Source organism: Macaca fascicularis, chromosome 9, assembly GCF_037993035.2.
Source record: "Macaca fascicularis isolate 582-1 chromosome 9, T2T-MFA8v1.1".
NCBI classification, from domain to species: domain Eukaryota; kingdom Metazoa; phylum Chordata; class Mammalia; order Primates; family Cercopithecidae; genus Macaca; species Macaca fascicularis.
The window spans coordinates 995830-1022121 of record NC_088383.1 but is presented as its reverse complement, the minus strand read 5'-3'; the positions used below and the strand labels follow the sequence as shown (position 1 = coordinate 1022121).

Here is a 26292-nt window from a genome sequence, read left to right as displayed (position 1 = left end):
TACGTGTATTTGTGAGTTGCATGTTTTGTATGTTGTATGAGGGTTGTGTGTTGTATGTATGTGTATGTTGTATATGAGTTGCATGTATTGTGTGTATGTTGTATGTGTTGTGTGTTGTATGAGTGTGTTGTACGTGTATTTGTGAGTTGCATGTTTTGTATGTTGTATGAGTGTTGTGTGTTGTGTGTATGTATATGTTGTATATGAGTTGCATGTATTGTATGTTGTATGAGTGTTGTGTGTTGTGTGTGTTGTACGTGTGTTTGTGAGTTGCATGTGTTGTGTGTTGTATGAGTGTTGTGTGTTGTGAGTGCATTGTACATGTATTTGTGTTGAGTTGCATGTGTTGTATGTTGTATGTGTTATATGTTGTATGAGTGTGTTGTACGTGCATATTTTGTGCGTGAGTTGCATGTGTTGTATGAGTGTGTTGTATGTGTATGTTGTTGTGAGTTGCATGTATTGTGTGTATGTTGTATGAGTGTTGTGTTGTATAAGTGTGTTGTACGAGAATGTTGAGTTGCGTGTGTTGTGTGTTGTACATGCATGTTGTGTTGAATGTGAGTTGAGTTGCATGTGTTGTACGTGAGCTGTATGAGTGTGTTGTATGTGTATGTTGTGAGTTGCATGTATCGTGTGTATGTTGTATGAGTGTTGTATGTGCATGTTGTGAGTTGCGTGTGTTGTGTGTTGTATGAGTGTTGTGTGTTGTATGAGTGTGTTGCATGTGCATGTTGTATGTGAGTTGTGTGTTGTGTGCTGTATGAGTGCATTGTACGTGTGTTGTGTTGTATGTAAGTTACGTGTGCTGTATGTGTGAGTGTGTTGTACATATATGTTGTGTTGTGAGCTGCATGTATTGGGTGTGTGTTGTATAGGTTGCATGTGTGTGTGCATTGTGTGTTGTCAGTGTTGTATAAGTGCATTGTACATGCGTGTTGTGTTGTATGTGAGTTGCATGTTGTCAGTGTGTGCCGTGTGAGAGGCGTGGCATCCACATGACTGCTCCTCAGTGAGTCCTGCCTTGCAGCCCCTTCTGAGCATGTATCCTCCGGAGCAGCCTAGAAGCAGCAGCATGTTTGCCTCTGCCCCTCCCCAGGAGGCCTCAGCGGGATTCTGTGCTCGGCCCCCCGCTGGGCAGTCTGCCTCTCTTATCTCTCTGGTCATCCTCCTGTGCCTCCTCCTTCTCGGGACCTGCATCCTTCCTCTGTGCTTCCTGGCAAGCCACACCTGGGACGTTGGAGTTCAGGCTGTCCTCGAAACCGTTTGCTCCTCTCTGAAGAGCGCCCCCCTTGACTGGCCGTGAGCAGCTGGAGTGGATTGCAGGGAAGGGAGGCGGGTGTTCCTGTAGAGACGCCAGGGTCTTACCTGGGGAGAAGGGAGCCTGCACTGGGCAGGCTGCCCTCCTGAGGAAGGGGATGGGGTGGGAGGAGGCTCTCGTGGACAAGGGGCCCACCTCCTGCCCTCCTTCCCTCTATCCCAGTCTGTTGTGAGGGAGGGCGGGACCCTAGGTGATTTCTATGCAGATCTTCAATTATCCACGCTGTGAAACAAATACTTCTGTTTTTAAGATCAGAGGAAATCTCCTTTTGTTTGTCTGCCTTTTATTTTATTTTACTTTTTTTGAGAAGGAGTTGCCCAGGCTGGAGTGCGGTGGTGCAATCTTGGCTCACTGCAACCTCCACCTCCCGGGTTCAAGCAATTCTCCTGCCTCAGCCTCCTAAGTAGCTGGGATTACAGGTGCCCGCCACCACATCTGGGTAATTTTTGCATTTTTAGTAGAGATGGGGTTTCACCATGTTGGCCAGGCTGATCTCGAACTCCTGACCTCAAGTGATCCACCCGCCTCGGCCATCCAAGGGGTTGGGATTACAGGCATGAGCCACAGCGCCGGGTCTGTCTGCCTCTTAGTTAGAACCTGTATATTTAATGTTTTAAATTTCACTTTTCCGGCTCAGAACAGTCGTGTTTCTTTTTTGTGGTGTTGCTATGAATGTCCTTTACGATTAGGAGACTGGGTGGGTGCCCTCTCCCTGGTGCCCTGCTCTTTTAGATGAGGTGGGGGTCAGCTTGACTGCTTCTGATTTTGGGGGGTGCACTGCTTCTTGGGGCAGCTTGCCGGCAGGGGCTGCCTGTATTTCCTGGGGAGCTACATTTGTCCTTGTAGGCCTGGGGAAGTAGGCCGGCCCTGACTACACGCCTCAACACACGTGCCTTCCACCGGCCCCCAGGCCCAGGTCCAGACCCCAGCTGCGTCCTGTGTAGCCTGCTCAGCTGCTGCCACCACGGCTATTGAACTTTTAATACCTGTGTGCAGACAGGCCACGGGCCCACCTCGTCAGCTTTGCTTACCCCCCAGTTCCATGTTACCTGTGCAGAAACCGGCAGTCCTGCAGGCGTGGTTTCCCCGGCCCCAACTCAGGCCGCAGGATCTCAGTCTCGGTGATTCTGCTGCAGCGGCCCGGGCTCTGGGAGCCAGCGGCTTCCCCAGGCGGCTGTTGTGCACGTGTTCACATCGGTGCAGGAGGGCGGCCAGGGAGGGAGGCGGGGCGCTCTGGATTCTCACCTGCTGCTCACCCGCTCTGAACGCAGACCAGCCGTTCTTCTCGTTCGCTTTTCCAGGGATGCTGCGAGGCTTTCGCGGGTGGGGAGTGACGCCCTTTGCTTTCTTCTCACCTTCCCAGTAGGTGCTGGAGGAATAATTAATAATAATGAGGCCAGTTCGGAGAGAACAAAAACTCACAATTACCTGTGTTACGTGGTCTTGTGTTACTCCAAATAGCGCTTCTTTCCCACGAACTCGCAGCCGCTCTCGCTTCCTCCACTACGGCCCGCGTCCAGGGAGGAGCTGCGGGGCCTCTGCTTTTCCAGGGCCCTGCCGGCCTGCGTTGGGGACGGCCAGCGCTTAAAAGTTAGAGCGCCCCATAAACGCCACGGCGAAGACTTCCACGTCTGCTGGGGGAGGGAAAGCGCCTCTCTGAGTGATTTCCACTTGGTTATTGACCTCTTATCAGCAGATGGTGTGGAAGGATGAGGGAATTCGTCTGAGATTTATGGAGTGTTCCTGTAAGAGATAAGGCTGGCTCTTGGTTTCCTTTCGCTCTCGGGTTCGTTTGATTGATGTGTTTTGTTTTGGGGAAGCTGCCGAGGAGGAAAGTCACGTGAGGTCTTCGCCCAGGGATTCCCCAGTGTGAGAATCTGGCTGTGGTTTCGCGCAGCGTGTGTGTCTGGAGGGTGGAGGCCGCGTCCCAGTCCGTGGTGCCTCGTCACGTGGCGGTGAAAGCATGGATTCCACGAGTCTTTGCTAGAGAAAATCCAGGCGCTCCCAACCCACTGTGTGTGCTTTTCTGTTGGAAATGTCTCTAACTCATACTGGACTTAGAGTTTATTTAGTGTTTCTTATGTGAAGTTTCCTGGAACTGTTGAAAGTATTTTCCATGCTAGATGATAGCATTCCTGGACTCATACAATTCAAACTTTTCCTTTAGATTACATAATTATTTATTACCTATCCCCCATTTCTTTTCAGTTAAAAAAGCACCTAGAACAATGTCTTAATGATGCCACCATGATTGGTATTAGAATTTAGCTACAGAGTGAGGTTAATAATGAATTAAGAGTCACGAGTATATAATATAAAGCATGGTGAAGGTATCTATGTATATTTTATGACCCATCCAAAGTAAAAAATAAATTAGAGTCAACTCACAGGTGCAGGAATGTTATTTTTATTTTCTGTTTTATTCAGGAAATCTAAATCTTTAAAGCTTTTTTTTTTTTTTTTTTTTTTTTTTTTTAATTTTGAGGTCAACTCCAACAGAATCGATCTGTTCCTCAGCAGACCCAGGCTAGGGTACAGGTGTTGAACAGATTTGGGGATCTGCTAGTCGCGATTCAGTAGATAGTTTCTTGTTAGTTGGTAATTAAAACATTTTATAGTTATAAAGGTTTTAATGTACTTTTTGAGCTTTGTTACAATATATTCCTTCAGGAATCTGTGAGAACTCTCTACTTTGTTTTTTCCTGTCTATTTAGTGTTATGTTAGGAGTTTTAATTCCTTCTACCCTGATATTTATTTAAAAATTCCCTATGTATTAGTAGATATATATTTGGTGCATTTTAAAATGCTTGATACATTAACATTTTAAAATATCAAAAATATTTTAGAATATACATTTTTTAAAATGTAAAAAGTAACTATAAAAATTGAGGTACATAAATTTAAAAAAATCTTCCTTACAACTCTTAGTACCAATGATTTCTCTGTAGCATTGTGAAGTTGATTAACCCGGATGTCTGACAATGATCAATAGCGTTAATGTGCCAGGTTTATAACTAGGCTTATGTGTGTCATCTTATTGGATGATTTATTAACCACACGAAACAGCCAGTGTTACGAAAAGGGACGTTTGGGGTTTAAAGCCTTGCCTGGGTCCCGCTGGCAGTGAGGTGGGTCTGGGCCTACCCAGGACTGCTGATAACAGAACACAGCGGACTTGGTGATTTTTAGTCAAGAACTCACGGAATTTCAATGCATCTCCCCAAACCATTCCTTCTTTTCTCTCTCCCAGAGCGAAATAGAATTGTTAGGTCCATGTGTTGTGTCTTGTGAAGGTTTATTGATTGCAAGTCCCCAGACTTTGCACAACAGGCAGATGGGAGTTCCTGTGTGGAGATGCCCTGAGCTACGTTGAAAACACTTGATCCTTTGTGTCCGGGCTTTTCCGCTCAGCACTATGGATGCTCTGGCCCAGAGGAGCCTTTGTGGGAGGCCGTCCTCAGTGCCTGTGATGCTGAGCATCACCCCTGCCTCCCACCCTCTGTTGTGGCCCCCCCAGAGCCCTTGTGGGGAGCCTTTGTTTTTTCCTGTCTTTGTTTTTTTCTCCAGGGAGGAGGCTATCCTTGGTCCCTGCAGTGCTGAGTGTCACCCCTGCCTCCCGCCCTCTGGTGTGGCCCCCCGGAGCCTCTGTGGGGAGGCTTTGTGAGGAGGAGGCTGTCCTCAGTGCCTGCGGTGCTGTCACCCCTGCCTCCCATCCTCTGGTGTGCTCCCCAGAGCCTCTGTGGGGAGGCTTTGTGAGGAGGAGGCTGTCCTCAGTGCCTGTGGTGCTGTCACCCCTGCCTCCCATCCTCTGGTGTGCTCCCCGGAGCCTCTGTGGGGAGGCTTTGTGAGGAGGAGGCTATCCTTGGTCCCTACAGTGTTGAGTGTCACCCCTGCCTCCCGTCCTCTGGTGTGGCCCCCCGGAGCCCTTGTGGGGAGCCTTTGTGAGGAGGAGACTGTTCTCGGTGCCTGCAATTCTGAGCATTACCCCTGCCTCCCATCCTCTGGTGTGGTCTCCTGGAGCCTCTGTAGGGAGCCTTTGTGAGGAGGAGGCTGTCCTCAGTGCCTGCGGTGCTGAGTGTCACCCCTGCCTCCCATCCTCTGGTGTGGCCCCCCGGAGCCCTTGTGGGGAGCCTTTGTGAGGAGGAGACTGTTCTCGGTGCCTGTGGTGCTCAGTGTCACACCTCTGCCTCCCACGATGCCATCAGCATCCCTCTTCCCAGCAGAATCGCCCCTACTTGAGAACCGCTGCTTTAGGTGGTGGCGTGAGACGTGCAGGTTTGCATTTCTTCATTAAGAGTTTTAAATTTCTGAAAGTCTAATTGTGGTGACTGTGAAACGTACCTGAATGTGGACCTTCGAGTAGACAAGCTTCCGGAACTGTCATGGCACATGCATTTAAAGCTGCCCAGGTATAAATCTGCATACAACTTTATTTCTCAGAGATCTTGGCCTTTTTGAGGCACGGATCGTGCCATCTTTGCATAGCTGCTTATGCCTCTAAGTGCTTCTCTGTGCTGGAGGCTGCTGTCCTGTCCCTGCTTCCTGGGATGCAGGGCTGTGGAATTTCTGCTGTGTTCCATGAAGGGTTAAAGCGTTCCAGGGAGGGCAATTCTGAGATTTCTCTTTTTAAAGACACTTTTAGTCAGGGAAGTGCTTTCCAACCAAGCCCGTCTGTTCTCTCCTGGGATGGACAGGGCAGCTACCGTCCGTGTTCTCGAGCCTCGAAAGCCGTTATGAAGTTCCAGCCTGGCCTTTACTTTCCCAAGCCTATTTCAGCTGATTTCAGCCGATCTCAGCCTTCCCTTGTAGATCTTTCTATTCATTTAGTTGGCAACCTTGCTTTCTTGTACCATCTCCCAGTTTTCCACAGTTTATTTACACTGGACATAGAATTACAACAGAAACTCACCCACGCTGGGGTAGGGCTGCCCCAGGGGTCTCCCCCTCTGCAGACCATGCTGCCCCCTAGAGAGCGGTATCACTGGTCACGGTCACCCTCTGCCCCAGGACGGGTCCAGAATGTTTAGAGTCTTTCCTGGACGTAGACACCCTTTTGTCTGACGTTCAGATAAAACCAATCACCATATTCAGTTAATCAAAGAGGTCAGAGCTGGGAACCGTTAGTGCACATCCACCTCTCCCGAGAGTGTTCACGCCTCTTCCACGCGGGGCTAGGCTGCTGCTGAGCATGGTTCTGTTGGCTGTGGCTGTGGCCTCTTTCCTCAACCACAGCCATCGCAGGCCTGCCACAGTTTTTATTCTTCTAGAAGAGAAAAGGCAACACAAGAGAAACAAGATAAGTTAGATTGGAAACCTTTAAAAAGTATTTCCTCAAACATTGTATATATTTTTTGCCCATACCTAATTTGATAGCAATTTAAAAAAGATTAAAATGAAATAAAAATTCACCTCTATCAAGTCTTTGAAAGGCATCCAACTTGGTTTTCATACAGTTATTCTCTCTTTGGAGTCATACTTTACTGGTTTCAGTAATGTGTAACAAGTACACTGGCAAGAACAGGTTTAGGAGCAAACAACTGCTTCATGGTTAGAGTTCAGCTCGTGGGGCCCAGCTGTGGGGGTGCAGCCTGCGCCTGCCTGTGCGCCAATAGGGCTGGTCACCTTGAGCATCCGAGAGTGTCTGGGTGAGTGAGGTCTGGGCAAGGCAGCATCCACACACCTGCGTAGTTCTCACTTTGTCCACGTTATCTGGCAATGCCACAAAATTATCAAGTAAGTGTTCTCCAAGTGCGTATTCACTCAGTGTTTGGAAGGTGCATAGGTACCTCGTGCAGCACCTTCAGGAGGAGCTAGGAGCCCAGGAATGAGAGCAGGTGTGAGGCCTGTACTCTCTTTGCATAGATAAAATATGCATGAGCATATCTGAGGCCAGAAAGTTAGATTGGGGCCAGAATGTGGAAGTCCTTACCTGTCAGATACTAGGGAGCCACTGAGGGTTTCGGAGAGAATCGTGTCTCTGATGTGCGGCGTGCCGTGGAGCTGGCGGGGACAGGGCAGGCTCATGCAGGGCACTCGCCGTGGCCGGAGGAGGTGAGAAGGCAGCCAGTGAGCTGAGCAATTCGGTGCCTGGGTCAGGAGGGGAAGAGGGAGTACAGGAAAGTGGATGAAGCTGCGAGTCTGCACTCCGAGGTCGGCGTTGTGCTTTGCCGGAGATCAGGAGGAGAAGCAAGTGTGGACCTGACTTGGAGACACTTAGAGACACCACTGCAAGCTGCAAGTTTGGAAATACAGGAGGAGGCTTGGGGAAAATCTGGAGCAGGGAGCATTTGGGAGCCTCTTAGGTAGAAGTGCAGGTCAAGTAGCCAGAGTGTGAGGCGTGCATGTCTGGAGAGAGGAGGCCAAAGGAAAGCCCACATTTGGAAATGGAGGAAGGGTTGGAAGACCCAGAAAAGGCCCTGCTTAGAGTCCAGAGAAGAGCTGGATGGCGCCGTTCACTAAAGCCCAGAGCCGAGAGTTTCCAGGAGAAAGTCCCAAGTGTTGCTGAAAACCAGGGGGCAGGACTCCAGTTGGAGCCTGCGAGGGGAGCCTGGCGGCCCTGATCCCTGAGAGCAGCCAGAGCCTGGGCGTCATGGCTGGGAAGTGGGTGGGAAGTACAGGAAGCAGGTGGAGATGGTCCTTCAAGGCCTGGTGCTTTACATGGGCAGCCAGCTGTGGACCGAGACACAACTGGAGAGGGGCCTGAACCCAGAGCATCTCCAGGTGGAGGAGGGAGCCAGGAAGGGCAAAGGTATCCGGAAGAAAGGTGGCAGGCATGGAGCCAGGTCCCCAGGGAGGCTGCAGTCTTCTTTCTCTGTTCATGGACTGGTTGTTGGTTATTTTGAGTTCTCAAAGTCGTCCACTCGGTGCGGTCCAGAGAAAGTTCCCAGGGGTCTCAAGCCGGAGCAGGCCTTGTGCTTTTCCGAACACTGTGCGTGTTGACTCAGGGTTACCGTCAATGGCTAATTCTAGCGTGTCTTTTGTTGAAGTCTGCAGAAGAGCCTCAACCAGCACCAGCTTTTGAAGAACTTAGAAAACTTGTGTTCTTCTGATTCTGGGATTTTTGCCTGAAATGCCTCGTATATTTTTGGCTAGGTGTTGTTAGCACTTGTGTTACGGCATTTGGAGCTCTGTATTTTTGTGATGTGCTAGCTGTGAGGATGGTTAAAATTAGATTCCTAGAAATCAGGTTATAGGAGCTCTCGGCCACGCTTCCTGGGTTATGTTTTGACACCTCATAGTGGATCCCGTTGTGGTGGCTATTCTTAGTGTTTGTGGAACACCTGACTGGTGATGCTAGGAGAATGTGATTTGTTTTCTTTGTAAGTCTAATGACCTTGTAGAGTCTTTATACCCGTCTCTTATAGATCAGCTTTAATATACTTGGTAGTGTCCTCATTATGCCCTTGAAAAGCAGGTGCACATTTTAAAAGTCATCCTTTAAAATCCTTTTCTCCAGCCTGTGCCCTTTGTCTGTTTTGTTTCCTTCACTGCAACATCATGAAACAGAGACAAGGGCTAGAATCTGTTTCATACACAGAGCTTGAAACAGGGACAAGGACTAGAATCTCTGTTTCATCCACAGAGCTGAACTGTGCTGAGCGACTTGCTTTGCCAATGTCTGTTTCTGTCGTGAGAGGGAACCCAGGCCTCTTGACTTTGCCTTTTGTACATTTTCAAAAAGAATATTTTTTTCCTGTCTTGGGTCCATTCCATTGTGGGATTCTCTCCTAAGGCTGTTTCTTTGCCTTCCATTTTGACAACTATGATTTAGTTTCCGAGATGATGAAAGGGTAGTGAAAAGGCCTGGGAAAGAGAAAGCAGGAAGGGAAGGAATTATCTCATGATTTTAGTCAGAAGGAAATCACTCAGACAGAAACGCTATTACAAGTGGGTCAGATCCCAGGAAGTGGGATTGAATAAGTGGCATCGTATCACACAACTCTGTTTTACATTCTTGCTGTTGCCAGGGGTAACGAAAAGAACGAGTATATTCATTCCGAGGTCAAATATATATCTTTGCTGACTCTGACTATAATTAGCAGAATTCGTTCAGTTCAAGTTTGAGAATACCTTTACAGAAGAGGGTCTTCGTGCACGTGTGCCTATTTCTATTTATATGTTCACACGTATTGGAGTATAAATGTGTGTGTGCTCTGTGTGAGACCTCATTATTTGAAACAAGAAATGTGCAGTAGAGCTTATTAATTACGGGAAGGTACATTTGGGGGATAAACCACTTTGTTTAGAATTGAATAATGGGGTCTTTGAGGGCTGTATATATGTATGTGTGTTTGCATTTATGTGTATGAAAGTGTGTATTGCATGTATATGTGTTGTGCATGTATGTGTGCCTTTGTGTGTAATGTACATGTGCATGCATGTGTATATGTGTGCATGTGTATTTGTGTTGCATGTATGTGTGTGCATGTGTTACATGTTTAGGCACGAGAGTGCACATATGTGCAAGTATAAATGCATGGATGCTCGTGTGTGTATAGTTATACATGTACATTTGTGCATGTTATGTCTGCATTTACCTATGTGTGTGGGTCAGAATGTATATGTATATGTGTGTTTGAGTGTTGTGTGTATGTTTGTGCATGTGTGTTTGAGTGTTGTGTGTATGTGCATGCATGTGTTATGTGTTGGTATTATGTGATTATGTGAATGTGTGTGCATGTGTGAATGTATGTATTGCATGTAGGTGTGCGTGTGCCTGTGTATGTGTGTGTGTGATATATGTCTGTGCATGCATGTGTTATGTGTTGGTATTATGTGATTATGTGAATGTGTGTGCATGTGTGACTGTATGTATTGCATGTAGGTGTGCGTGTGCATGTGCGTGTGTGTGTGATATGTGTGCATGCATGTGTTATGTGTTGGTATTATGTGATTATGTGAATGTATGTGCACGTGTGAATGTATGTATTGCATGTAGGTGTGCATGTGCATGTGTGTGTGTGATACGTGTCTGTGCATGCATGCATGTGCACATTGGATTTGTGAGTCCTCTCTGGGAGGGGCATATTCCTGGAGACAGTGCATGGGATACTCTGCTGTCCTCTCAGGGAGAGAGACATTGTGAAGGTTCGAGCCATTAGGTAAACATGCCTGATGTTCTATAAAATATATATTTACATATACCATTGGAGTTAAATATATGTTAAATGGGTGCAAAGCTGTTATATTGCATTAAAAGTCATGTTAATACTTCCTTGTTAATGGCTTTGTGAATGATTTCCTGTGCATGGGACATAATACACCACACAGAATTACAGCGGGTCAATGGTGATATTTGCCGGGAGGTCTGGCTTATGATTGGTATTTCTAGTTGCAGACATGCAGGTTGAGCTTTGCTGGACTTAGAGGAGGGTCATTGACTCTGCCCACTGAATGATACCAGCGTCGCTGCTGCTTCCTTTTTCTGCCGGCTTCATCCAGAGCTGGGACAGCTGCTCTCAGACGCATTGTACTTTTCTCTCCATAAAAATCTGCAGCATTTGTTAGCAGTTCAGTGGCAGGTCCAGCGGCAGGTCCAGGGATAGGTCCAGTGTCAGGTCCAACGTCAGGTCCAGCATCAGGTCCAGCAGCAGGTCCAGGGACAGGTCCAGCTGCAGGTCCAGCAGCAGGTCCAGCGGCAGGTCCAGGGGCAGGTCCAGTGGCAGGTCCAGCATCAGGTCCAGCGGCAGGTCCAGCCAACTTTCCACATGGCCCATGTGAAAATGTACCCTCTCCCTTCCATTTTTTAAAGCAGTAGTTATTAGTAGAGCCTACTGCCATTTCTCCTTGAGCTCCTCACAGTGGATGGTAAGCATTTGCTTTATTAAAGCAAAGTTCCATGCTCTTTGTGCTAAGTCTCCTCTGCCTTTCTGTGAGAGGCTAGAATTGGGATCGACCCTCAGCTGTGCCAGAGCCTTGGTACATGTCTCAGTTCTGGAATCTACTCTGTCCTTGTTGCCTTCCATCCACCGACAGCCGTCTGTCTTCCTGTCACTTCTTCAACACGGAGTCCAGCAGTGTGCACACAGGTGAGCCTGTGTGGATGCTGGTTTCGTAGGATCTTATCGGGACCTTAGTCATCTTTTCACTAGGAAACCAGACACTGCAAAGGACTTACAGAAAAGCCCAAATAAACCATATCAATAGAATCATAGAGACAGAATTCTATAACCATAGGAAATGGCATTGATTATCATGAAATGTGCATTTATGTGAGGCATAGTAAAGCATCACATTTCTTACTGGGTAAGAGCTTGGAAAAGAGATTATGAACGTATAACTGGCTCTACTCTTGTATCGTGGAGCATGGTAAAGTGATGCAAGATATTGTATAGAATGGAACAAACAAAATAGAATTATACAGTGTAGCGCAGAATAGAACAAATAGTATAATGTTGTATAGGGTAGCATAGAAGAAACAGTGTAACATTATGTAGTATAGTATACAATAGGACAAATAGTATTACATGGTCTAGAATAGAACAAGTGGGATAGTATTGTAGAGTATACAGTTGAACTAATGACGTAGTATTGCATAGCATAATACAGTCTAGATTAGAACATACAGCATAGTATTAATATTACGTAGTGTGGTGTGGAATAGTAGAGTCGCATGGCACAGAACAGAGAGGATAGTGTTCTGTAGCACTGATGCAGGAGTTTTGCTCTTTAACTCGGCTGGGTCCAGGTTCTTGTCTCATGACCGGGAAGAAACAGGCACGGGGACATCGAAGAGTGAGTGCAGTGGAACTTGTTAAGCTAAAAGTTAAGCTCTCAGCGAAAAGAGGGGTCCTGAGAGCAGGTTGCTGGTTGCCCCCTTCCCAGCTGACTACAAGGGCTTTTATATAGAAGCTGATGGGGCTGGGCTCCTTGGGGCTGGGCTCCCTGTCTGTGTAAGGAGTGAATTTCTGGTGGCTCCACCCCATTCCCCCGTGCGCATGGGGGCCCTTAGTCTGCTGTGAGCATGTTTAGGCGAGCCCCCCGTGCAAGTCCCCCTATCTGCACAAAACATGGGCGGGAGGCTCTCTGGGACCCTTCCCTGACTATCTGCTTAAAGCAAGCTGGCTAACTCCTTTCCGTATGGAAGAAAATAGTATAGAACAGAACAGATAGTACAGTATTACATGGTATAGAATGAAACTGTAGTGTTCTATCGTAGAGAATGGAATAGTATAGAATAGAACAAACAGATCGTACTAGTGTAGTATAGAATAGTAGCCTCAGGCAGCACGGAGCAGGGTTGTGCTCCCTGTGTACAGAGTGTAACCACCAGGAGAGCGTTCTTCAGTGGGGTGTCACTGGCCCTTCATATTTCTTTGGTTCTGTGGAAATGAGGAGAGGGAGTTAAGAGAGGGGGAGGAAGTTGGCTTTCTCACTTTTTTTTTTTGAGACGGAGTCTCGCTCTGTCGCCCAGGCTGGAGTGCAGTGGCGCGATCTCAGCTCACTGCAAGCTCTGCCTCCCAGGTTCACGCCATTCTTCCGCCTCAGCCTCCCGAGTAGCTGGGACTACAGGCGCCCGCCACCGCGCCTGGCTAATTTCTTGTATTTTTTAGTAGAGACGGGGTTTCACCGTGTTAGCCAGGATGGTCTCGATCTCCTGACCTTGTGATCCGCCCGTCGCGGCCTCCCAAAGTGCTGCGATCACAGGCGTGAGCCACCGCGCCCGGCAGTTTTCTTACTTTTAAGGCGCTCGTTACTTCTTGGGGATCATTTGATGGTCCCCTTTGGTGGTGTTCTGTGAAGCAGTCTGTGGACTCTGTAGGGTGAAATGTGGAGCAGTCTGTGGACTCTGTAGGGTGAAATGTGGAGCAGTCTGTGGACTCTGTAGGGTGAAATGTGGGGCAGTCTGTGGACTGTGTAGGGTGAAATGTGGGGCAGTCTGTGGACTCTGTAGGGTGAAATGTGAAACAGTCTGTGGACTCTGTAGGGTGAAATGTGGGGCAGTCTGTGGACTCTGTAGGGTGAAATGTGAAACAGTCTGTGGACTCTGTGTAGGGTGAAATGTGGGGCAGTCTGTGGACTGTGTAGGGTGAAATGTGGAGCAGTCTGTGGACTCTGTGTAGGGTGAAATGTGGAGCAGTCTGTGGACTCTGTGTAGGGTGAAATGTGGGGCAGTCTGTGGACTCTGTGTAGGGTGAAATGTGGAGCAGTCTGTGGACTCTGTAGGGTGAAATGTGGAGCAGTCTGTGCACTCTGTAGGGTGAAATGTGGGGCAGTCTGTGGACTGTGTAGGGTGAAATGTGGGGCAGTCTGTGGACTCTGTAGGGTGAAATGTGAAACAGTCTGTGGACTCTGTGTAGGGTGAAATGTGGGGCAGTCTGTGGACTGTGTAGGGTGAAATGTGGGGCAGTCTGTGGACTGTGTAGGGTGAAATGTGAAACAGTCTGTGGAGTCTGTAGGGTGAAATGTGGGGCATTCTGTGGACTCTGTAGGGTGAAATGTGGGGCATTCTGTGGACTCCGTAGGGTGAAATGTGAAACAGTCTGTGGACTCTGTGTAGGGTGAAATGTGGGGCAGTCTGTGGACTGTGTAGGGTGAAATGTGGGGCAGTCTGTGGACTGTGTAGGGTGAAATGTGAAACAGTCTGTGGAGTCTGTAGGGTGAAATGTGGGGCATTCTGTGGACTCTGTAGGGTGAAATGTGGGGCAGTCTGTGGACTCTGTAGGGTGGAATGTGGAGCAGTCTGTGGACTCTGTAGGGTGGAATGTGGAGCAGTCTGTGGACTCTGTGTAGGGTGAAATGTGGAGCAGTCTGTGGACTCTGTAGGGTGAAATGTGAAACAGTCTGTGGAGTCTGTAGGGTGAAATGTGGGGCATTCTGTGGACTCTGTAGGGTGAAATGTGGAGCAGTCTGTGGACTCTGTAGGGTGGAATGTGGAGCAGTCGGTGGACTCTGTGTAGGGTGAAATGTGGAGCAGTCTGTGGACTCTGTAGGGTGAAATGTGAAACAGTCTGTGGAGTCTGTAGGGTGAAATGTGGGGCATTCTGTGGACTCTGTAGGGTGAAATGTGGGGCAGTCTGTGGACTCTGTAGGGTGAAATGTGGAGCAGTCTGTGGACTCTGTAGGGTGAAATGTGGAGCAGTCTGTGGACTCTGTGTAGGGTGAAATGTGGAGCAGTCTGTGGACTCTGTGTAGGGTGAAATGTGGAGCAGTCGGTGGACTCTGTAGGGTGAAATGTGGGGCAGTCTGTGGACTCTGTAGGGTGGAATGTGGAGCAGTCTGTGGACTGTGTAGGGTGAAATGTGGAGCAGTCGGTGGACTCTGTAGGGTGAAATGTGGGGCAGTGTGTGGACTGTGTAGGGTGAAATGTGGAGCAGTCTGTGGACTGTGTAGGGTGAAATGTGGAGCAGTCTGTGGACTCTGTAGGGTGAAATGTGGAGCAGTCTGTGGACTCTGTAGGGTGAAATGTGGAGCAGTCTGTGGACTGTGTAGGGTGAAATGTGGAGCAGTCTGTGGACTGTGTAGGGTGAAATGTGGGGCAGTCTGTGGACTCTGTAGGGTGAAATGTGAAACAGTCGGTGGACTCTGTAGGGTGAAATGTGGAGCAGTCGGTGGACTCTGTGTAGGGTGAAATGTGGAGCAGTCGGTGGACTCTGTAGGGTGAAATGTGAAACAGTCAGTGGACTCTGTGTAGGGTGAAATGTGGAGCAGTCTGTGGACTCTGTGTAGGGTGAAATGACGTGTTTTATGTAAACAGTGTCTCGTGCCTGGCACATGGCAGAGCCTGCGTGGATCTTGCTGTCGTGAACCCTCTGATAACTTCTCTACAGTGCCCTCCACACTATAAATACCATGCATTGTGGGAAGTCCGGGCCTTTTGAAAGGCTGGGTTTCATTTTAACAAAATTGGAAAGCCCTGCATATTTGGAATGGCCAGATCATCCTGCACTTAAATGACTTCACCTGTCCAGCTGGGTACAGAAACGGGCTTCGGGCATTTCTGTCTCTTCTCCCTTTCTTTCATCTGGCAGTCTCTTCAGGGAAACCTTGACTTTGTTGTCAGGAAAACACTGATTAGCAAGAGATCAGATAGCAGCTGTGAAGAATGAAAGCGACACTAGCGAATCTCCACAGTGCCTGATAAGGAGAGATGCACCTCCCTGCGTCCTGCCAAGGTTTACGGCGGAATTCCCTGACGCCACTGCCCTCACTGCCTGCACCTGCGTCTGCTGTGGGGTCATTTCCTTACTGGACTTGGCTGGGGACCTCCTGAGGGGTGGATGGGTCAGGACTGGGTAATCTGGGGAAGGTGTTTATGGCATTCCTGTTTGCAGTCTGTGTCCCTGTTGGAAGAGATGCTTTTAGCGCATCCGTTAATCCAGACGTGATTAGCAAGGGCTGTCTCTCCCTGGGAAGAGTTGGTGCATCTCTGCGGCCGGGCGCGGTGGCTCATGCCTGTAATCCCAGCACTTTGGGAGGCGGAGACGGGCGGATCACGAGGTCAGGAGATCGAGACCATCCTGGCTAACACAGTGAAACCCCGTCTTTACTAAAAATACAAAAACATTAGCTGGGCATAGTGGCGGGCACCTGTAGTCCAGCTACTCGGGAGGCTGAGTCGGGAGAATGGCGGGAACCTGGGAGGCGGAGCTTGCAGTGAGCTGAGATCTGGCCACTGCACTCCAGCCTGGGCGGCAGAGCGAGACTCCGTCTCAAAAAAAAAAAAAAAAAAAGAGTTGGTGCATCTCTGCTGAGCTACTTCTGACTTCATCCTTTCTCGTCTGTTACAAAGAGAACTTTGGTTTCTCAAGGTTTAAGAATTAATGTGAAAGAGCAATCGGTGTTCTTTTTGAGTTGCCAGCCTTGCTGTGGATGATTCGTGAGTCCTTGGTGGTTAGGGCCACAGCACAATCGGTGGGCCATCTGTTCCCCACCCTGGTGGAGACTTTCTCACCCAAAGAAATGTATTCTGTTAACATGTCTCAATTAGGATATTTTAGTAGGAGACAGAGTTATGGCTCTTTTTTGTAATAGATGATTACTGTAGCAGGGTCAAGGTTGAGTCTTGCAGTGTGGCTCATGGAACACGTTGATTAGAAACACCCAAAATATATCACCAGCTTTGTTGCTGCAGCTCCAAGGGACTAGGAATGCATATGTTGTTTTTTTTTTCTTTTGTTATTATTATTTTTATTTTTGAGACAGAGTCATGCTCTGTCACCCAGGCTGGATTGCAGTGGCATGATTTCAGCTCACTGCAACCTCTGCTTCCAGGGTTCAAGAGAATCTTGTGTCTCAGCCTCCCGAGTAGCTGGGATTACAGGTGCCTGCCACCATGTCCAGCTAATTTTTGTATTTTTAGTAGTGACAGCGGTCTCACTGTGTTGGCCAGGCTGGTCTTGAACTCCTGACTTCAAGTGATCTGCCCACCTTGGCCTCCCAAAGTGCTGGCATTACAGGCATGAGCCACTGTGCCTGGCCGTCATGACCGTTTTAAATGTGGCACTGAATATCTGCCTTTTTTTAAAAGAAGTGCAGACGTCACCCCTCACACCTCTGTTCTGGGGCTGGCCTGGCCAGCAGGGCTCCCAGGCTCGAGGCCGTGTCTGAAGTGTTGTTGGACAGTGTGGATCTGTGACCCCTTGGTCTTTGGGGACGTGGGGCACCCCGAGACACCCACAGTCTTGCGAGGGCTTACGGCTCTGTGTGTGGCTGCTGTGAGGCAGCCTTCGGTGGGGAGGAAGGAGAGCAGAGCCCATCTGTCCTGGTGCGGAAAATGCCCAAGAAAGTAAAGAAATGGTCCAAAAAAATCATCATCTGCCCTGGTGCCATTTCTGTTAAAAAAAAAAAAAAAAAATCACTCTGAATGTGGTTCTGTGCTTGAGGAGGATAGAAAATACCTGGAAAGGTGCAGAAAGTGTTCTTATGGGGTCAGCTCCGGGAAGTGGGATGGGAGGCTTGGGAGTGTGTGGAAAGGAGGACGTGGCGTATTTTATTCTAGTTTATTTGGTAGAGCAAGTGATGAAAGTGAAGCTTGAGTGATCCGAGCAGCTCGGCCTGGCCATGGGTAGATCCCAGCGTGTCCCGCCTCCCGCCTCCAGCTGCAGCTCTGTTTCTCAGTCACAGATGAGACAGGTGGCCTGAGGCTGTGGGCGGAGGAGGGGCAGCTCGGTGTCCTGAGCACCTGACTGTCCAGGCTGCTCTTGGGCCAGCCTGAGGGAAGGGGCGGAGGAGAGCTGGGAGGGTGCACAGTGCGTCCTCCTCCCCCGCCCTGGGACTGAGGTAAGCCCAGGCTGCTGTCAGGATGGAGGAAGATGCCCTCAGGACGGAGGAAGAGGCCGGTGGAGTTTGGTCAGCAGCCAGTGTGGTCTTTCTCCCAGGGGATACGCAGTGCGCCAACTCACAGGAAAAAACTCTGCTTTAGTTTTTGAATTTTGCTCATTCTCTTTATCGTGCTGGTCATGCTAAGATTTGGAAATTGTTGGTAGGAATCAGTGTCAGTTGCATACAGTTGACTCTTGTACAACACAAGCTTGAGCTTTGCGGGTCAACTTATATGTGGATTTTTTCAACCAAACTCAGGGAGAAAATACAGTGTTCCTGCCACGTGAAATGCATGTCGGAGGGCTGACTCTTTGTACATGCAGAAAATACAGTGTTCCTGCAACGTGAAATGCGTGTCGGAGGGCTGACTCTGTACACGCAGAAAATACAGTGTTCTACCATGTGAAATGCGTGTCGGAGGGCTGACTCTGTACACGCAGAAAATACAGTGTTCTGCCATGTGAAATGCGTGTCGGAGGGCTGACTCTGTACACGCAGAAAATACAGTGTTCTGCCATGTGAAATGCGTGTCGGAGGGCTGACTGTGTACACGCAGAAAATACACTGTTCTGCCATGTGAAACGCGTGTCGGAGGGCTGACTGTGTACACGCAGAAAATACAGTGTTCTACCATGTGAAACGCATGTCGGAGGGCTGACTGTGTACACGCAGAAAATACAGTGTTCTGCCATGTGAAATGCGTGTCGGAGGGCTGACTGTGTACACGCAGAAAATACAGTGTTCTGCCATGTGAAATGAGTGTCGGAGGGCTGACTGTGTACACGCAGAAAATACAGTGTTCTGCCATGTGAAATGCGTGTCGGAGGGCTGACTTTGTACACGCAGAAAATAGTGTTCCTGCCATGTGAAATGTGTGTCGGAGGGCTGACTGTGTACACGCAGAAAATACAGTGTTCTTCCATGTGAAATGCGTGTCGGAGGGCTGACTCTGTACACGCAGAAAATACACTGTTCTGCCATGTGAAATGCGTGTCGGAGGGCTGACTTTGTACACACAGAAAGTACAGTGTTCCTGCCATGTGAAACGCATGTCGGAAGGCTGACTTTGTACACGCAGAAAATAGTGTTCCTGCCATGTGAAACGTGTGTCGGAGGGCTGACTTTGTACACACAGAAAGTACAGTGTTCCTGACATGTGAAATGCATGTCGGAAGGCTGACTTTGTACACGCAGAAAATACAGTGTTCCTGCCACGTGAAACGCGTGTCGGCGGGCCGACTCTTTGTACACGCAGAAAGTACAGTGTTCCTACCATGTGAAACGTGTGTCAGAGGGCTGACTTTGTACACGCAGAAAGTACAGTGTTCCTGCCATGTGAAACGCGTGTCGGAGGGCTGACTTTTTACACACAGAAAGTACAGTGTTCCTGCCATGTGAAACGCATGTCGGAAGGCTGACTTTGTACACGCAGAAAATAGTGTTCCTGCCATGTGAAACGCGTGTCAGAGGGCTGACTTTGTACACGCAGAAAGTACAGTGTTCCTGCCACGTGAAATGCGTGTCGGAGGGCTGACTTTGTACACGCAGAAAGTACAGTGTTCCTGCCATGTGAAATGCGTGTCGGAGGGCTGACTTTGTACACGCAGAAAGTACAGTGTTCCTGCCACGTGAAATGCGTGTCGGAGGGCTGACTTTGTACACACAGAAAGTACAGTGTTCCTGCCACGTGAAATGCGTGTCGGAGGGCTGACTTTGTACACGCAGAAAATAGTGTTCCTGCCATGTGAAACGCGTGTCGGAGGGCTGACTTTGTACACACAGAAAGTACAGTGTTCCTGCCACGTGAAACGCGTGTCGGTGGGCCGACTCTTTGTACACGCAGAAAGTACAGTGTTCCTGCCATGTGAAACGCGTGTCGGAGGGCTGACTTTGTACACACAGAAAGTACAGTGTTCCTGCCATGTGAAACGCATGTTGGAAGGCTGACTTTGTACACGCAGAAAGTACAGTGTTCCTGCCATGTGAAATGCGTGTCGGAGGGCTGACTCTGTACACACAGAAAGTACAGTGTTCCTGCCATGTGAAACGCATGTTGGAAGGCTGACTTTGTACATGCAGAAAATAGTGTTCCTGCCATATGAAACGCGTGTCGGAGGGCTGACTTTGTACACACAGAAAGTACAGTGTTCCTGCCATGTGAAATGCGTGTCGGAGGGCTGACTTTGTACACACAGAAAGTACAGTGTTCCTGCCATGTGAAACGCGTGTCGGAGGGCTGACTTTGTACACACAGAAAGTACAGTGTTCCTGCCATGTGAAATGCGTGTCGGAGGGCTGACTTTGTACACACAGAAAGTACAGTGTTCCTGCCATGTGAAATGCGTGTCGGAGGGCTGACTTTGTACACACAGAAAGTACAGTGTTCCTGCCATGTGAAACGCGTGTCGGAGGGCCAACTCTTTGTGCATGCAGGTTCGGCAGGTCCACCTGTGGGGCTTCAATGTGCCTGGATTTGGTGTCCATGGGGTCCTGGAAGCGACTCCCTGAGTCCAGTGAGGCTGGCCCCAGGACCGGCTCCCTGAGGACAGCGAGGCTGTTTCTAATAGCAGGTGGTTTATTTTGTGTTTTCCCCCGGCTCCACACCCCATTCTCAGGGACACAGCTGTCACAGGGGGACCAGCTGGGGCATGGGAAGAGTGGAGGGTACCTAGTAGAAGTGGCTGTGGACTCTCTTAGGAACGATAACCGTGACACCTGCCGTAGACGAAGATGTTGTTGGTCTGCACTCTTCTCGTGTTGGTCTGGGGCATGCAATGGCTGTGGGCTGGCGTGGTCCACAGCCCCGGTCTGGGGCATGCAGTGGCTGTGGGCTGGCGTGGTCCACAGCTCCGGGCACCGTGGTCCCTGACCCTGAAATTGCATCCAGTGGTGTGTCACCTCGGGCCAGCTGTCTCCTGAGGGGAAGGGAACAGGGAACAGTCCTCCCCGTGTGGCCTCCCCAGCACCACCCACCCCCAGGACCTCTAGTCTTGACCTTGCTGGGGGCTTCTGTGTCCTGGGGAGACCTTGTCCCAACAAGAGGACTCCATGGGCTGCAGGAGGTGTCGAGCTATTTTCTCTCCTGGAACTGGGTTGCTGGCAGCTCCCAGATGCAGGAGGAAAGGCTCAGAAGTGCCTTCCTAATAAGGAGTTGTTGACGTGAAATTTGGACAGCAGACACTGCTTACATTTCCTTTTCCGTTTTGATGCGTTTTGATGTGTGTGGCAACACCGTGACGCATGGGGATGCGGGTGATGGGCGACCCCCCGCAAGGGGGCCATGCACCTGTTTGATAATAAGAAGCATGCTTCTCTTACTGCAAATAAAAACTTCGATGGTTTTCTGCCAGAAAGACCCTGTCCTTTACATAGGATACATAGAGGATCATTTGGCAAGTGATTGGGGATTTGGGGTTAAACTAAAAATAAGTTAATTTCATTTTATAGCACTCTGAACACATTTGAGTTAATTATTCATAGATAATTTGAATAGCACACACTGTTCTGACTTCCGATTTCCTCCTAATGAACGGCATTTGCTGTAACGTGACAAAACCCTGAGTCTTAGAATTATTGGATAATGTGAAAAAAGGAAAAATTGGTTCTCTGTTGTTTTGCTTTAAGGAAATTATATTATTTTTACAGTTACTTAGTTTTCTCCTTTCCAATAAGAAAAATTGCTTTCTTACTACCTGAAAATTCGTGAAGGCAAGGGGACACACGCAGCAGTGCATTAAAAGCCACCATCAAATGTGGACGTGGACCCCGTTTCCCCCGTTCTCTCCCACCATCAAATGTGGACGTGGTCTCAGTTTCCCCCTGTTCTCACCCACCATTAAATGTGGACGTGGACCCCGTTTCCCCCTGTTCTCTCCCACCATCAAATGTGGATGTGGACTCAGTTTCCCCCTGTTCTCACCCACCATTAAATGTGGACGTGGACCCCGTTTCCCCCTGTTCTCGCCCACCATCAAATGTGGATGTGGACTCAGTTTCCGCTGTTCTCACCCACCATCAAATGTGGATGTGGACTCAGTTTCCCCCATTCTCGCCCACCATCAAATGTGGACGTGGACCCAGTTTCCCCGTGTTCTCGCCCACCATCAAATGTGGACGTGGACCCAGTTTCCCCGTGTTCTCACCCACCATCAAATGTGGACGTGGACCCAGTTTCCCCGTGTTCTCACCCACCATCAAATGTGGACGTGGACTCAGCTTCCCCCTGTTCTCGCTCACCATCAAATGTGGACGTGGACTCAGTTTCCCCCATTCTCGCCCACCATCACATGTGGACGTGGTCTCAGTTTCCCCCGTTCTCGCCCACCATCAAATGTGGATGTGGACTCAGTTTCCGTCTGTTCTCGCCCACCATCAAATGTGGACGTGGACTCAGTTTCCCTGTGTTCTCGCCCACCATCACATGTGGATGTGGACTCAGTTTCCCCCATTCTCGCCCACCATCAAATGTGGACGTAGACTCAATTTCCCTCCGTTCTCGCCCACCATCAAATGTGGATGTGGACTCAGTTTCCCTGTGTTCTCACCCACCATCAAATGTGGACGTGGACTCAGTTTCCCCCGTTCTCGCCCACCACAAATGTGGACGTGGACTCAGTTTCCCTCTGTTCTCGCCCACCATCAAATGTGGACGTGGACCCAGTTTCCCCCATTCTCGCCCACCATCAAATGTGGACATGGACTCAGTTTCCCTCTGTTCTCGCCCACCATCAAATGTGGACGTGGACTCAGTTTCCCTGTGTTCTCGCCCACCACAAATGTGGACATGGACTCAGTTTCCCCCTGTTCTCGCCCACCATCAAATGTGGACGTGGAGTCAGTTTCCCTCTGTTCTCGCCCACCATCAGATGTGGACGTGGACTCAGTTTCCCTCTGTTCTCGCCCACCATCAAATGTGGACGTGGACCCAGTTTCCCCATGTTCTCGCCCACCATCAAATGTGGACGTGGACTCAGTTTCCCCCTGTTCTCGCCCACCATCAAATGTGGACGTGGACTCAGTTTCCCCCTGTTCTCACCCACCATCAAATGTGGACGTGGACTCAGTTTCCCTCTGTTCTCGCCCACCATCAAATGTGGACGTGGACTCAGTTTCCGTCTGTTCTCGCCCACCATCAAATGTGGACGTGGACTCAGTTTCCGTCTGTTCTCGCCCACCATCAAATGTGGACGTGGACTCAGTTTCCGTCTGTTCTCGCCCACCATCAAATGTGGATGTGGACTCAGTTTCCCCCATTCTCGCCCACCATCAAATGTGGACGTGGACTCAGTTTCCCCCTGTTCTCACCCACCATCAAATGTGGACGTGGACTCAGTTTCCCTCTGTTCTCGCCCACCATCAAATGTGGACGTAGACCCAGTTTCCCCGTGTTCTCGCCCACCATCAAATGTGCACATGGACCCAGTTTCCCCATTCTCGCCCACCATCAAATGTGGACGTGAACTCAGTTTCCCTCTGTTCTCGCCCACCATCAAATGTGGACGTGGACCCAGTTTCCCCCTGTTCTCGCCCACCATCAAATGTGGATGTGGACTCAGTTTCCCTCTGTTCTTGCCCACCACAAATGTGGACGTGGACTCAGTTTCCCTCTGTTCTCGCCCACCATCAAATGTGGATGTAGACTCAGTTTCCCCCTGTTCTCACCCACCATCAAATGTGGATGTGGACTCAGTTTCCCTCTGTTCTTGCCCACCACAAATGTGGACGTGGACTCAGTTTCCCTCTGTTCTCGCCCACCATCAAATGTGGACGTGGACTCAGTTTCCCTCTGTTCTCGCCCACCATCAAATGTGGACGTGGACCCAGTTTCCCCCTGTTCTCGCCCACCATCAAATGTGGACGTGGACTCAGTTTCCCCCGTTCTCGCCCACCATCAAATGTGGACGTGGACTCAGTTTCCCCCGTTCTCGCCCACCATCAAATGTGGACGTGGACTCAGTTTCCCCCTGTTCTCGCCCACCATCAAATGTGGACGTGGACCCAGTTTCCCCGTGTTCTCACCCACCATCAAATGTGGATGTGGACTCAGTTTCCCTCTGTTCTCGCCCACCATCAAATGTGGATGTGGACTCAGTTTCCCTCTGTTCTCGCCCACCACAAATGTGGACGTGGACTCAGTTTCCCTCTGTTCTCGCCCACCATCAAATGTGGACGTAGACTCAGTTTCCCCCTGTTCTCACCCACCATCAAATGTGGATGTGGACTCAGTTTCCCTCTGTTCGTGCCTACCTTGCCACCATGGCTCATTTCACATTCACTCAGGAAAGGAAGAAACATTATTTTTAATAGGCACGAAGGCAGTTGTTTTTAACCTAAGGAACAGGATATAATTCCAGCAATGGAAATTACCAGCCGAGTGGGTCTGTGTGAGGTTTGGAAGAAAAAAAGGATTTTAACTTCCCCTCTCTGTGTGTGCCCACCTCCCCCAGTTGAGAGTCACAGATTTAATTACTTTAATTTTGAGCTTAAAATAATTTGACAGCCTAACAAAAACTACTACGTCCTATAAAATTCTGCTTGTGTGTTTGGCTTTTCAGTTGCTTGGCTTAATATGGTAAATGAATGCATTATGAGTTGTTATTTTAGTAATTGCTATAAAAATTAATGTATGTTATAACCAAGTGTTATAAAGTTAATTTAGCACCAAAGTAAAGCTAAAGCTGCATTGATTTCCCGCTGTACTTGTGCTTAAAGACGGCTCCGTGAGGCAGGCGCTGTGACCCTGCAGGCTGGTGGGAGCAGGTGCCACCTGGCTGGTGCGTTCACTGCCCGTCCCCTCTTGCTGCCAGGCAGCTTTGCAGTTTCCAGGCTGTGTGGGAGTTGAGGCTGGTGGTCAGTAAGAGACGGTGGGGAGTTGGGTGGTGCAGGTTGGTGTGGGGTGGAAGGAGGCGTGGAGAGCCTGGGGAAGGCTGGACAGCAGCTCCGGTACCTGCACAGGGGGGCAGGGTGCAGCGGCACGGGACAGTGAGTAGCTCCTGGAAACAGCCGTTGGGGTTTTTATAGATGAGTCTGTCTTCAGCTCTGCACCCGTTTCCTGCTGAGTCCGGGTGGAGAGTGGAGGCGTCGAGCGCTTGTTTCTCCAGGTGAGGGCCCATCGGACACAGCCAGTGTTTCCTGGAGTCCCCTCACCTGGGAACGTGCCCCTGCTCTTCTCAGAACAAAACAAATCTTAGTTAAACTTGACACATCACCTTTCCAGAAGGTGTTTAAGTCTGTGTGCCTGTTAAGTCACCTAACTTTAAAGAGTAATGATACAATATGCTGCTTTTTAGGGGAGAAAACCGAGCTGATTTAAAAGATAAAATCAGAGGTTGGGGTCGCAGCATTTTGGAGGAGACTCAGTTTATGTCCTAGTGGGCAGCGGTGTTTCCTCGACTGTTGTGTCTGCTCTATTATTACATTACAGAGGTGACACTTCAAACACAGGGAAATGGAAGGCAAAACAGCCCCCCCCCCATTCAGAGATAAACGTTGTCAACATATTCATGCACTTCCTTCTGCTGTTTTTGCTCTTCACTTTTTATTTTAAGACCATGTTCGTAGGATGGATATATAATTGTTTATGGTGACTTTAAAAGCACCTTTTTTGTTAAAAAGAGTGTTTTTTCATTCTGGAAAATTTAGACAACATGTTTGGTTTAAAAATTAGTTATAATACCACCGTGAAGTCATCAATGTTTTTATACATTTTCTTAGTCTCTTTATGGACTTAATATATACAATTTAACAAACTGGAAATAACGTAATTTTATGAGTAAAATGTTTCTTGCCATTAGAGATGGAGCAGAGAGGAGGCACAGGGCTTCCCACTGGCTGAGGTACTCCCAGGGTGTGACCAGCAGCCTCCCAAGTTTAGGGTCTGCACGGAGTAAGATTTCTAAATTGCCTTACACCACAACCCCTGCAGCCACGCGTCCCTTTGATAAGGGGGTGTACTCTGATAGATTTTTCAAGACAAGAGTTTGCTGGATCTGAGGCTGTTTCAGCTGCTTCTGGAGACGGCAGGTCTGGGACGTTTGTGCCAGCTCTCCCTCAAGACCCCACGGATGCCACATCCTCATCTTTTGGAACCCAGTGTTGTAGAGGAGAAATCTGAAGCCAGTTTGATTTTTGCTTCTTGGTAGGAAACTGATGTTTTCAGGCTTTTCCCCTTTATTTCCATAATGAAGATGATGTCCAACCTCATCCAGAGGTGTGTTTGTTACCTTGTCGGGAATGTCCAGCCCTTATGTCCCCCTTCAGGTCCTCAGTCCCTTTCTCAACTTCCTCGCAATCCTCCCCATCTCATCCATCTTCACTGTAATTCTGTTATTTTTTTTCATTTTTGTGCTCACTTTCCCATGCGACTTTTGTTCTTGTTTCACAGATGCCCGTGCCAAACTTTATGTCTGGGGCTCGAGGGCCGTGTTTTATTCTGTCTGCCTCTGCATGTACTTTTGAGAAGTGGGGTTGGAGGTTGCCCCCCAGGTGCTGTTTCAGCTGGACCTGCCCAGACTCTGTGAATTGGGGGCGTTGGGCAGAGCCCATGTGGCTCTATGGTGGGCCATGTTGCTGAACCCTACATCTGAGGTTTGGGGGCCGTGTTTCATTCTGTCTCCCTCTGCATGTACTTTTGAGAAGTAGGGGTGGGGGTTGCCCCCTGGGTGTTTCAGCTGCATCTGCCCAGACTCTCTGAAGTGGGAACGTTGGG

General features: G+C 49.1%; 2 protein-coding genes across 6 annotated transcripts in view; one reads left to right on the top strand and one right to left on the bottom strand.

Annotated features, from left to right (window-relative positions):
• Nucleotides 1-26292, top strand: part of DIP2C (disco interacting protein 2 homolog C) — a 375852-nt gene that overhangs the window by 20948 nt on the left and 328612 nt on the right. The gene's annotated exons all lie outside the window — the stretch shown is intronic.
• On the bottom strand, nucleotides 6414-20665 carry LOC141407755 (uncharacterized). The gene is given in 6 exon segments (XM_074003146.1): nucleotides 6414-6585; nucleotides 7252-7393; nucleotides 7832-7991; nucleotides 20004-20124; nucleotides 20254-20563; nucleotides 20566-20665. Coding segments are annotated over 6 exon segments (975 nt in total). The 5' UTR covers nucleotides 20636-20665.